At 44.4% G+C, this 11,916-nt stretch overlaps 2 protein-coding genes across 4 annotated transcripts in view; both read left to right on the forward strand.

The window, feature by feature from the left end:
* The first annotated feature begins 3,281 nt into the window (after positions 1-3,281).
* On the forward strand, positions 3,282-8,907 carry LOC130380829 (uncharacterized). Its single transcript, XM_056588186.1, has 8 exons — positions 3,282-3,314; positions 3,414-3,504; positions 4,224-4,330; positions 4,777-4,977; positions 5,331-5,462; positions 5,564-5,642; positions 6,721-6,914; positions 7,678-8,907. Exons 1-8 carry the CDS (start codon positions 3,288-3,290, stop codon positions 8,254-8,256), a joined length of 1,410 nt encoding a protein of 469 aa, XP_056444161.1. The 5' UTR covers positions 3,282-3,287; the 3' UTR covers positions 8,257-8,907.
* A 2,736-nt stretch (positions 8,908-11,643) lies between these two features.
* The window catches only part of LOC130380830 (septin-5-like), a 7,468-nt gene continuing 7,195 nt past the window's right edge, over positions 11,644-11,916 (forward strand). For 2 of the 3 annotated variants that reach the window (XM_056588188.1, XM_056588190.1), the window contains exon 1: positions 11,644-11,686. In XM_056588188.1, the coding sequence (XP_056444163.1) occupies positions 11,644-11,686 (43 nt within the window). Of the gene's footprint in view, positions 11,687-11,883; positions 11,895-11,916 lie in introns of all 3 variants that reach the window. The other variant, XM_056588189.1, reaches the window with a different exon arrangement.

The raw sequence follows: 11,916 nt of genomic DNA on the forward strand, positions 1-11,916 counted from the left end.
CAGGGTATCGTTGAATCGTTTATACGATGTTCAGACGCACCATAAAAAATGAAAATAACAGTGGATAATTACATGCTTTGTGGCGGCATTTTTTTTTTTAATTGAAGCATTCGCAGTTATGGTTGCCGGGCAAACGAGTGGGAAGAGGGGTGGGCCAGAGACAGATTAATTATCAATAATTCTTCTTAAGTGCCTCTATATTTATAGAAGAGAGAAATAACTCTAGAAAACTAATTTTAACATTTCCCAACCAACTTTTCAGATGTTTTCATGTGATCTCCTTCAGACCTCATGTATATTTGATTAGACTGAAGCTCCAAAAATGATTGATGAGGGAAATGGCATTGGGATGAGACGGTACTGTGCTGCTTCTCAGGCTGTGCTGAGGTGGGGAAGTGAGAAGGAGGAGGAGGAGGAGGAGGAGGAGGAGGAGGAGGAGGAGGAGGAACATGCTGAGCCCATGGAGGCTGCTCCTCTGGGAGCTAGCTGTGAAGTTACCCTACCACATCATCACAGGTATGTCCTTCAACACCCCGACACTTGAGGCAGGAAACCATCCCGGTGGCTGAGAGGAGATGGAACCGTACCACGTTGCTTTCCCTGCCCAACTCCCCCTGTGTGATGAAAACAAAAGAAGAAATTCAGCCACTACGATTAAAAAGACTGAGGGGGAAGTTAGAGTGAAAGTTAGAGAGGCAGAGTGAGAACTTCGACTGGTTGTAAATTATCATAAAATGGAAAGCAACATCTGTAGTTGTGTGTGTGTTAAGCCATCGCCACCAATGCTGAATATCCTTGGCCGTTAAGCCCAGGAAATCATGCATCACAGTGAACTCACAGCCACTTTACACTCCTAGCCCTTCAGATTGATGTCTTCCTCCCCACAATAGCTTTCTATCGCCCACCCCACCTCTGATCCTCTCCATTATCATCATCATACTGAGCCATGTCACCCTCATTGTGACAGAATCAATTTATGTAAGCCTTTATATATATTAGTGCCAAGACATTGTTGCATCATGTTATGTCATGCTGTGTCATATGTCATGTTATGACATATGACTAAGGCCTGGAAATATGCCATCTCCTGCGATGTTAAAGGTGACATATTATACCACCAGGTGTGATTGCGATTAGCCAATACAAGCCATTTTGAAAATCTGCCTCTCCTGACATCGCAAGTGGGCGTGTCCACGAAATGTATGACGGATAGATGAGCAACATTGGCCTCAGTCCACCGGGTAGGATGGTAGACTGATCTATTCAGCACACATCTAGGTGGACACGCCTTCTTGTGAAGTCAGAAGAGGAAGATTTTCAAAACGGCTTGTTTTGGCTAATCACACTCACACCTGGTGGTATAACATGTCACCTTTAAGGCTGGCTGATGCTGGCTAACGTATGAAGTCATGTCCTGCCATGGTAAGGCTCGCCAAGGCCTGCTAACGTATGAAGTCATGTCCTGCCATGGTAAGGCTCGCTAAGGCCAGCATAAGTCATCAATGATGTCATGCAAGGTGACGCGACGGCTGGCCACCGCCTTGTCCTCTTTAATGTCTTGTGTGTTATGACCCGAGCGGTTTGTCTCCCAGCCAGCCTTTGTCTGGGAGGCTCAGACATCTTCGCCACGGTGCGAGAGAACAGCCCCATGGGGCAGTTCATCTCTAACCTCAGCATCAGCGGGGAGGCCGGGCCCAACGCCATCCGCATGTGCCTCAGCGGGAAGAATGCCGACTGGCTGTTCCTGGACGGCAAGGCCATCCGTTTGAACTCCTCGCTCACAAAGGTGTTGGACCGAGAGGTAAGGGGGGCCTGCCTTCCTTTGTTTTGCGGCTTTTCGCAATCTCAACGGGCCAGGGTTGCTCCTTGACATTTGATTTAAAGACCCTTCTTCTGGTGCTCCCAAGGTTCAAGGAGCGATCCTCTTGGCCGAGCTGATATGTTATGAAGACAACATTATGCAGGTGTGTTGCGAAAAGCCATCAGGCTATAACGTATGAACATAAAAATGTTCCTTGTGTATTTAGAGCCAATGCTTTGAAATAATTGCATTGAAGACCAACATTTCTTTCTTTCCAGAGTTATTACAGGGTCATAGTGGAGATACTGAATGAAAATGACAACTTGCCGCAATTTGTGGAAAAGACCATACAACCTATTTTCATCAGCGAGGTAAGGTTGGCAATGGTAGGCCTTGGCACGCTATAAATATCATGACTTTCACCGCCTCGACCTCGGCTTTCTCATAGACTATCGCTAGTTATAATGCTATTGTCACGTGAACAACAATCTACATAATGATATGCATTTATGATACCTCTCCAGCTCGCAGCGGTGAACTCTGTTGTGTTCAGCGTCAAGGCAACGGATGCAGACGAGGATGTACTACTCTATATGATCGATAAAGCTTCGGTACTCTTCAACACACTCAATCACACCGTCTCAAACAAACATCTCACAACAGTTTTTAGGAAATTGACCAATTAGACATTGCCAAAGATACTGCATTTATGGTAGTAGTGCCTGTGGTATGTTTTTTTGTTTTTTTGTTTATCTTTAACCTCATAGCTTTGAGTACAAATATGTTTGTTGTTAGCTGCCAGGGCACAAAAAAGGCTGCAAGCCAAATTGAATATCAACGTACTAATTTCACTCGTGCCTCGACCGATCATATGATTCATGTTACTGGTCTAATTAGCATAACCCGGGGATATATGCTGTTGACCAATACTAAGTATGAACGCCATGTCCCCCAACGATAGCCTGACGCCAGCTTCTTCAGGATAGACTTGCCCAACAGCGGAAATGTGCTGCTGGACAAGCCACTGGACTACGAGAGCAAAACACAACTCCAGCTGGTTATCTACGCCGTGGTAATGCATGCTAATCCGATATTCATTAACTCGAACAGGCTGGCTTTGAGGCCACTGGACAATAATTAAGCCGTATTACAGTACCTCAACCCTCCTAGCCTGCTCATAGTATTTAACAGCAACCCAGAATATTAGTAACAGAAATAACAAGTGCAGTACAAACATGAATGGCTCAGAGATGAAAGTACACTATAAAATATGCTGGCGTCCCTCCACCGGGAACAGTTTATTCTGACTGCTGGTGCTCTGGCTTCCTGCTATGTGCTTCAGGAAATGAACACCAGAGATGGGTACAACGTGACCGCCACCTTGACCGTCCACATTAAGGACGGGGACGACCAGTATCCACAGTTCCTCCCCTGCAACCCGCCCCCGGCAAACATCCACCTCCCAGTCTGCACCAACCCAATCTACATGGCAAACATCACACAGGCCGATCAGGTGGGACCGTCTACACTCCGGCTTGGTGGACTCTGAACTGAGGTTGAAGCCAGGCAGGGCTGGAATGGCCATGGTTTTGAAACTCTAATTCCTTTTCAGGACATTGTTCTGGGGTTTTCCCCTGGCCCGATACACGCGGTGGACGGGGACAGAGGCCTTAAGACTCGGCTCACGTTCACACTTCTTTCAGGTAGAATCCCAAATGTTACTGTTTTTTGGCTTAAACTATCTGCTTGAAAACTGTGCTGTTCTACTATGTTAAAAGGCTCGATTTTATCCAGAGAAATTGCCTACAATTGATCAGATGCAGGATAGTCTAGCAAGGGTTTTCGCATCGGAGTTAGTTCAACTAGATTGACCTCAGCCTATCTGTAAGCATCATTGAGGTGAAGCAAGATTCTTAACCTCAACCTCCTCCTAGATGACCTCAACCTCTATTGCACTCTGCAGATAGCACTTCAGATGCTCGCTTTGGATAAAAGCATCTGGTGGAGGAATAACCATGTCTTTCATCACCATATCATATTCTACATTGCATTCACTTACACAATTCCCTTTACCGTTAGCTGCATACACATATTTCATTGCCGAGCTTATCTAGAAATCACTCTTCTAACACTGAACAAGACTCACACAGCTGGGCACCAAGGCCTCGGGCTAGCAGATAACCCTCACTCCCACAGATAGGTCTCAAAGACAGTGAGCATAAACAGTATTATAGTCAAAGCCTATCAACCCGTGACTTGTTCATTATGTTTCTCGTACAAATCTGCTCCCGCCTTGAGTTTCTTATAGAAACACAGAATGCTAAGTTGAATGAACGTATATATAGATATATATACTACCATATATAATGTATATATAATAGCATATTTTCATTCCCCAAAGCCACATGTTCTCACTCCCCAGGTGCAGACAATGGCAGATTTGCTATCAACAACGAGACGGGAGAGGTGAAGTTGACAAGACGCGTGGAAGATAAACAACTAACACCAATATTCAGACTGCGAATTATGGTAAACCTGCTATGGTCTACTGATTTATTTTAATGTCAGCCATGACTCAGATTCAGATCAGAGTTTATTTTGTTACATTTTTGCATACAAGTAAACAAGAGTAAAGATATTAGGCTTGATTCATCAACGGTCACATAAACAATACTAGATCAAGTTAAGTAAATCAAGCAGCAGCATCAATACAAGATTGCAATAATAAATAAATTAAAAAGTAGGCTTTAGGCAATAATAAGTCGAGAAACTCAACAGTGATAATAAGTAATGAAAAGTGTAGTATAGTGTTTAAGTGTATTACAGAACAATACAATGCAGTTTAACATGTCCGTTTATTATGTCTGTTGTAATGTGTGTGTGGGGTTAGTTATAGGGCCGGTTTGGGACTCAAGCTTCACAGGGAGTTGAAGCAAACAGCACATGTATGATCGCACTCGTTTCCACCACCACAGGCCTCCCAGCTGAACGACCACAGGAAGTACAGTGTGGTGTCTGCACAGGTGAGAGTGCTGGCCGAGAACAGCTTCCCTCCGACCTTGAACCAAACGACCTACAAAGGCTTCGTCATCCAGAGTGACAGCCCAGCCACCATTGTCTCCACCTATGGGAAACAAGTCCTCATCGTTCAGGCCACCGACAGGGACTTCGCCGATGTAAGTCAAGGTCAAACCTTCTGGGAAATGTTGGACTGTGTGTAATGGCGACTTTATTTGATTTTGTAATATTATTTTACACTTCATGAAATAATTGGATTCCAAAACAACACTTCCAACTCTTATGCAACGCACTCTGTGATGATTCACCCTCAGAGATTTTGCATTTGGTCGCGGTAGCAAAAGGATGGGTTTTATCCGTTAAACACCACTCATTTCAAATAATACAGGGATGGCTGCAGGGATAAATATCAACAGCATGTTCATTTTTCAATCTACCGGTATGTCTCCAGCACCAATGTATTGCAGAAGAAAGGCACTTTTGTTGGACTACATTACCATCTTTCTTACAGGGATTCAATTCGAAGATAGCGTACACACTCCATCCCCTGTCTGCAAGTGAAGGACTGTTCTACATTACCCGGGAGGGGATAGTGATCGTGAGGACTCGACGCCTTAAAGCCTTTGACAGGCACATCCTGGAGGTATCAACAACATAAACCAGATACGCTACTGCTACAAACAGTACACTAGTTGTATTTGTGCTAGACAATGACTGCTGCTCCTATCTGTCCTACTCCTGAAGGTGGTTGCTAAGGACGAGGAATCAGGAGAAAGGGCCACAGCCTCCCTGGACATTGAGGTTCTGCAAAGGGGCCAATCGGGTATGTTCCAGAACAAAAAAAGGGTGATGCAGTCGTCTCTCCCACACACACTCACAGAGAACATGCTTAAACAAAGAGAGCCCTTTGGGGTGCTACAAAAGCCCATGTACGAGCCATAGCAAACCCAAGCGAATCACAATGAGTTAATCCCTTTTGAGAAGGTCAATAGCCTGCATCTGTGTTGCCTGGTTCCTGAATGCTAAGATATAGGGCACCTGTAGGTCGCCTGTACGGGTTTGGATGGTAACCATTGGGTAATCTTCATTGAGAGGAACGTTCATAGGCCCTTAATGAGATAAAGCCCATTATCCTCAGATCCTTTCCTTGCTCAATTGCATACTCAAGCCACTACACTACTACCACCCTCACAGACGGTCACATGTGACAGACTCATATTTTTGGATAAGGGGGTTTCAAAGGTATGGAAAAGTCTGGTAACCTGTGGGCCAACCGTAATTAGGGAATAAACAGACGAGCTGAGCAATTAAAAAGGCACAGTAGGGTAAAAAAAAGAAGTACAAAGGCTTTGTGAAAATCAAAGTCTGTTTCAAAGTCGTTTTCATATCAATGGCAAAGTTTCGGCAAAATAAGCACTTGCGTCATTGATAAATTAAGGAAAATAGGAAGCATACATGACACAGCACGACTTTGAATAGAGTCGTGCTTTCGTTTTCATATCAATGGCAAAGTTTCAGCAAAATAAGCACTGCCGTCATTGATCAATTTAGGAAAATAGGAAGCATACATGACACAGCACGACTTTGAATAGAGTGCTTGGGTTTCAAATGAGGTGCAATCGTTTCTGCATGAACATAGCTTCCAGCTTGAATAAGCAAACAGCTAATGCAAAGCTATGGATGGCTTCAATAGACCTCGTGAGCTACATTCCATATATTAAAATGCAAAAACATGCCCGCGGCACTTCAGCTAGCGACAGACTCGTGGGACTCAACTCAAACAAATTGATCGTCGAAAAGTTAAAGCAAAACAAACAAACACTGTGTTCATCATCAAGACAAATTAGCCACAAAGTGACAGAAACTCATGTGATCTTCCTTTACGCTCTCTCCCATTGCAGTCCCCAGGGGTCAGTTCCAGGAAGAGCCTCTGTTTGGGGATGTGGACACTACGATGGCAGGGGCCATTTCCGCCATCCTCTTGGTGCTGTTTGTGACAGTAATATGCCTGACGGTCCACTTGGTCAGGCGAAGGAGAGACAAACAGGACCCAGTGGACCAAGGGGCACTCACAATGGGGGAGGACCCGAATGTGGTAAGGGTTCGAGGGGTCCCGATCCTGAACGTTCCCCTCATTCATTCACACACACACACACACACACACACACACACACACACACACACACACACACACACACACACACACACACACACACACACACACACACACACACACACACACACACACACACACACACACACACACACAGACAGACAAGACAGATAGACAGACGGACAAAGACACACACAGACACACACATACAGCCAGACACACACACACACAAACTTTGTTGTCGATAGTGCTGGTTGAACCACTGAAGGCTGACGCTAATGCTCCTTAACGCTTACTGTAGAAGCAAGAGCTACTCCTTTCTTCCCTCCTCATCGCTGTTTCTCTCTATCCCCTGCAACTTTATGTCCCTATTGCTGCTTTTTCTAGAGCTTATTAAGCTTTAAAAGGGTGAGTTCTGCTTTGGCAGTGTGCGTTGGTGTTGTGCACGTGACTACGAGTACATGTTGGGTACTTAAAGTGTAATACCCCTTGTTGTGATCTGTGACAATTGTGTGGTGGTAGTTTTGCAAGCCAATAACAAGTTGATGCTCAAGGAATAGCATGGTGAATATTATAGATCCAGAAGTTTACTTTACAAAACAGGAATCTCCCTTCTGTCTGAACTCTGTACAGGTCCCTCAGTGTGACACAGCCAAACAAACCAAAATCAACCTTGCGACCGTCTAATGCGGTTCTAACCGCTGCAGTGATCACATCCTTGTTTTTTCCGCGCTACGATTTCCAGGTGAACCCGAGCCGTGCGGCACACTGTTCCGCCGACCTCTCCTTCATGGCGATGTCGTTCTCCAGCGAAGAAGGTGAGAGCGCCCGCGCCGAAAGCCTCCGCGGCAGGGCGGGGGTCTACACCAGGAAGACCTCGCTACTGCCCCTTCCGTTGGTGCACCTCCCCGAGGACCAAGAAGACAGCCCGGAGACCCCTCCTCCCGAGTCTGGGTTGTTCCAAACTAAGCCCAAAGGCTGCACGGCCCCATCGTCGTCAACGTCTTCTTCATCAGCGGCCCCGACCAAGGTCCCGTTGAAGCATGTCAGCAAGACGTTGAGGAAGGATCAAGAGGAAGAAGACCCTCCCCCAGCGCCGTGGCGGACTGAGGGGAGGCCAGCAACGGATGACTCTCAGACAGAATATCGCAGAGCCGGTCCCAGGAAACTGAGCTTGCTCCTGCCTTTGGAGGAGGCCGCATCCGGGAGCAAACCCACGGGGAAGGGCGCCCCGGAGCAGCGCATTGAGAACCCTTACAGTGCCATGCACGCCGTGATCTGTGTCTCTGACAACGAGGAGGATGATGAGGACACTAGCGCATAATAAGACAAGATGATGGACTCTGTAGGAGTAGCAGAGGGAACGGGAAAACTGGGGGGGCGGACATGTGTGATTGTTCCGTTCAACACAGACGTGTCCATTAAGTAACTTAGCCTTCAAAACAGATCACTTCGGGGGGAGATAGGAATGAGCTCTGGAGGCTCTGCTTCGAACAAAAAAGTTTATTCATACTTGAGGACGGTTTCAAACTTGTCAGACTTTAAGTAGTCAAACTAATGCTGTCATATTAGGTAGGTTGCTAATTTTTATTTTCAACATGGTTTACTTCGGGAAATGTTGAGATGTCCTTGATTGGCATCAACTTGATTTCTTGGAGAATAAGACGAAATCAGCATAGTTTGCCAGTTTAGTGCGGTGACAATGATATTGTTTCACACAGACGCCGAACACAGTGAGCATCACCATCTGGAAAGATGCTCTTCCCTTTGCAGTCTTACAAAAACTTGATTCCTTTGTACAACATTCAGCACATTGAGTCACCACTCATTCACTGGTCAGACGACTTGTACAACGGAAAATAAAGACTCTACCAACGTCACTATTATCCACAGTCACAAATCAACTTCTGAAAGGAAACACCTCTTCCAAATCCAAACCTGCATCCCCCCTGCTCCTATGGATTGTAATTAAAAAGCTCACCTGTACCGTCTCACTCTCATTTGGCTCTAGGTTCAAGCAGATGGGCTGCACTGCCTCTCCAGACTCAGATAGATACACTAATCACACCTAACAGCATCCCTGAAGCTATCCCAGCTTCTGAAAAAATGAATGAAGTAAATCACCTCCGCCGTAATATGAAAAGTCTGCAATGGGGCGGGGGGATTTCTGTGTCATTGCCCTGATTGAATTAGTCCTTCAGAAACATGAGGCAAGATGAGGTTTGAGCACACAGTTTTGCTGCTCCACTGCTGTCAAAGGCCAGCCATCTGTGGAGCTAGAACCCTGTGTGTTACATCACCTGTGCTGAGGAGAGATTGGACTAGCAAAGTGATGTTGTGTTTATTTACTAGAGATCTAACCATCTTGGTATTGCAATGTCCCGAAGGCACTTTGCAGGAAGTGGGCGCTTGCTGCAGCCTATTCCAAGTAACTAGCTTATAATTTGTTCATAATGTGCCCGAAAGCTGTGTGTGTGTGTGTGTGCGTGTGCGTGTGCGTGTGCGTGTGTGTGTGAGACAGAACTTTGTATGCTTTAATGTTAATGTCTAGTTAGGGATTACTCATGAAGTGTTGCTGTCCCCAGCCTGCAGTCTGCCATGATCTTAACCACACAAAACTTTTACGTAAACTGAACAATCACTAACGTAACACCTAACCACCTCAAAATGTATAAAAGTAACCATACTTCATTGATACCAAACCTTTAATGAAACTTTTAAACCAAGAACCACATCCACCGACTTCCTACTAAATTGAACGCGAATTGATGGATATAAGTGATGTCTCATATTTTGTGTCAAAATGTTTATTATGGCCTTGTCCGTTTGCCAACCAATCAAAATGAAGCAACTATAATCAACACGACCACGCCATTAATGTTGATGAAGGTTGCTGTGAAATTAGCTTTGACACCCAAATCATGTGGCATCTGAGACGGAGCGGCATAACTGCTACGGTTAGCCAGTCCACTGTAAATGTCCTTTAATAGAACGTTTGGTATAGGCGAACTTATGATTGATAATAGACTTATTGAACTGTTTGAAAACAGTTCTCTTTTATATGAAGTTGAACGAATGCTTTTGTGATACTTTTAAGGAAGAAAATAGTACAAATGCAAATTATGACGGCTACCTGTTAGCGTAGTAGTCTTGCCAGTAGACGTCTCGTGCGTTGGTAAATAGCGCCATCTGTTGAAACGTGACCGCATGGCGTCACACCGGTGCGTGGTGCCTTTTATAGAAGGTCTGGTATACGATACCGACGCGTAGATATTGATAAAAATATTAAAAAACTGTTTTAATTTTTCCAGTTGTGCTATCATTTCATTTACATTTGGTTGAATGTTTGCATGTTATACATTGTCCCTGGAGAATATCATTGGAGGTCGATTTGCGTCTTTATGTAGAGTGCAAAACAAAAATATTATTCTGAGAGCAAAAATTAGCTTTTAAGGTTCTAACAGACCAAATTGTTTTTTCTATTTAGTATTTTAAAATAGAGATCAAAAGGTGAGTATTCCACCATCATCAGAAAGGCATTTGAACAAATAAACTCATATTCTTCGGCGTTTTGCCATCCTCCAGGGTTCAAATTGTCTGAGGGTAATTGTTGAGCACCAAACGTTTTGAATTTCAAACAAAAATAATGATTCCGTATTTATATAGGCTAACCAATAAACAAAAAAATAAATAAATGCATTCCAATCCCCTTTCGTCGCAATTCCCCAAACGCCCTACCTGTCATTTGTGCGTTTCATCTCACTGTTCTTGATAAAAGAAAAGCATGTAGTACCAAATTAAAGTAGCTTTCAACCGTAGTGAAAATAATGTCTGCTTAGACTATACTTGAAGTGTACGAAACTTGAACTTTATGTTTTGTTGTTTTTGTGCTTCTATCTTTTTTGTTTGTTTTTTTCACATTGAAGGATAGCCTACATAACTAGTAGCCTACGGTTCGTTTGCAAATTCTCAGCCAGGTATTGTATTTTACTGTTATGCGCAATCTGTTGGTGCAGCCTACTTATGTTAAAATAGATGTCACGGAATTAGCCACTAGGTGGCACTCAGGGTCCGAACTTGAAGTAAGAGCGACTGACTGTCGCATGTTAACACGCAGCGTCGTTGTCATTGATCTCACAGCATTGCAATAAAGACCTTATCGAACGCATGGACTAGACTGGTCACATGCATGCAAACAAGCCTATCGTTTTTGCCTACAATCCAACAGTCAATGTGATAATGGCCGCCTACATGTTGTATGCTATACATAAATGTACAGCATACAACCAGCCTTCATCATAATGTTGCATTTTCTTTCAGCCTCTGTGGTTGACACATGACTGGGTGTGTACAATTAAAGTCCCTAGCTAGCCTACAAAGCGTGCAGCCAGCTGGATATATTGTTTGTGGTTTATGAATAAGGCGACACTGCCCCCCTCTGGGCCATACCAGAAACTACAGCCCCACACCTCACCTTTGTTTAAATCACCGTCTCCTCTCAGTCTCTCTGTTATATATCATGTAGGCTACAATAAATAAAATACATAATACCAATACCAAAAATATTTTTCTTTACAGACTGGTTGTTTTCTGTGAACACGGAGAAATTGAATGACCTAATTTAAAGCCACCCAACCGCATTGCTATGGACTCGTCCCCACAATAACCTAGTTGGGTCGTCCGGAATAAGCAGCGGTTTTTTGATTTGAAGATGACTGCGAACACGAGATACAGGAGCCGGGTGCTCCGCTCGGGTAAGCATAACCATAACTACTATATATTTAATTGCGAATGGATATTACACGAGCGTTGAACCACAGTTGATTCTATGTATCGCAAGACAATGGTATTTTCTCCTCTCCTCTGGAACCTCTGGACGATGGGTGGTAACGTCGGTCGCCGACCAACAATTGAAACGAACACCGTCTGGCGTGGGACTGTCCTCGTACAGATGATGTAGAGGTAAGAGAACAGCATAGTAAAA

This window comes from Gadus chalcogrammus, chromosome 4 (assembly GCF_026213295.1).
Source record: "Gadus chalcogrammus isolate NIFS_2021 chromosome 4, NIFS_Gcha_1.0, whole genome shotgun sequence".
In the NCBI taxonomy this organism is placed as follows: Eukaryota; Metazoa; Chordata; class Actinopteri; order Gadiformes; family Gadidae; genus Gadus; species Gadus chalcogrammus.

Excerpts from the sequence above, each read along its gene's own strand:
- LOC130380829 (XM_056588186.1), top strand. The coding sequence starts at position 3,288 with ATGGCAAACATCACACAGGCCGATCAG. Across the intron at positions 3,315-3,413 it reads ACATCACACAGGCCGATCAG|GACATTGTTCTGGGGTTTTC; the intron begins GTGGGACCGTCT and ends ATTCCTTTTCAG. Across the intron at positions 6,915-7,677 it reads TGGGGGAGGACCCGAATGTG|GTGAACCCGAGCCGTGCGGC; the intron begins GTAAGGGTTCGA and ends TACGATTTCCAG.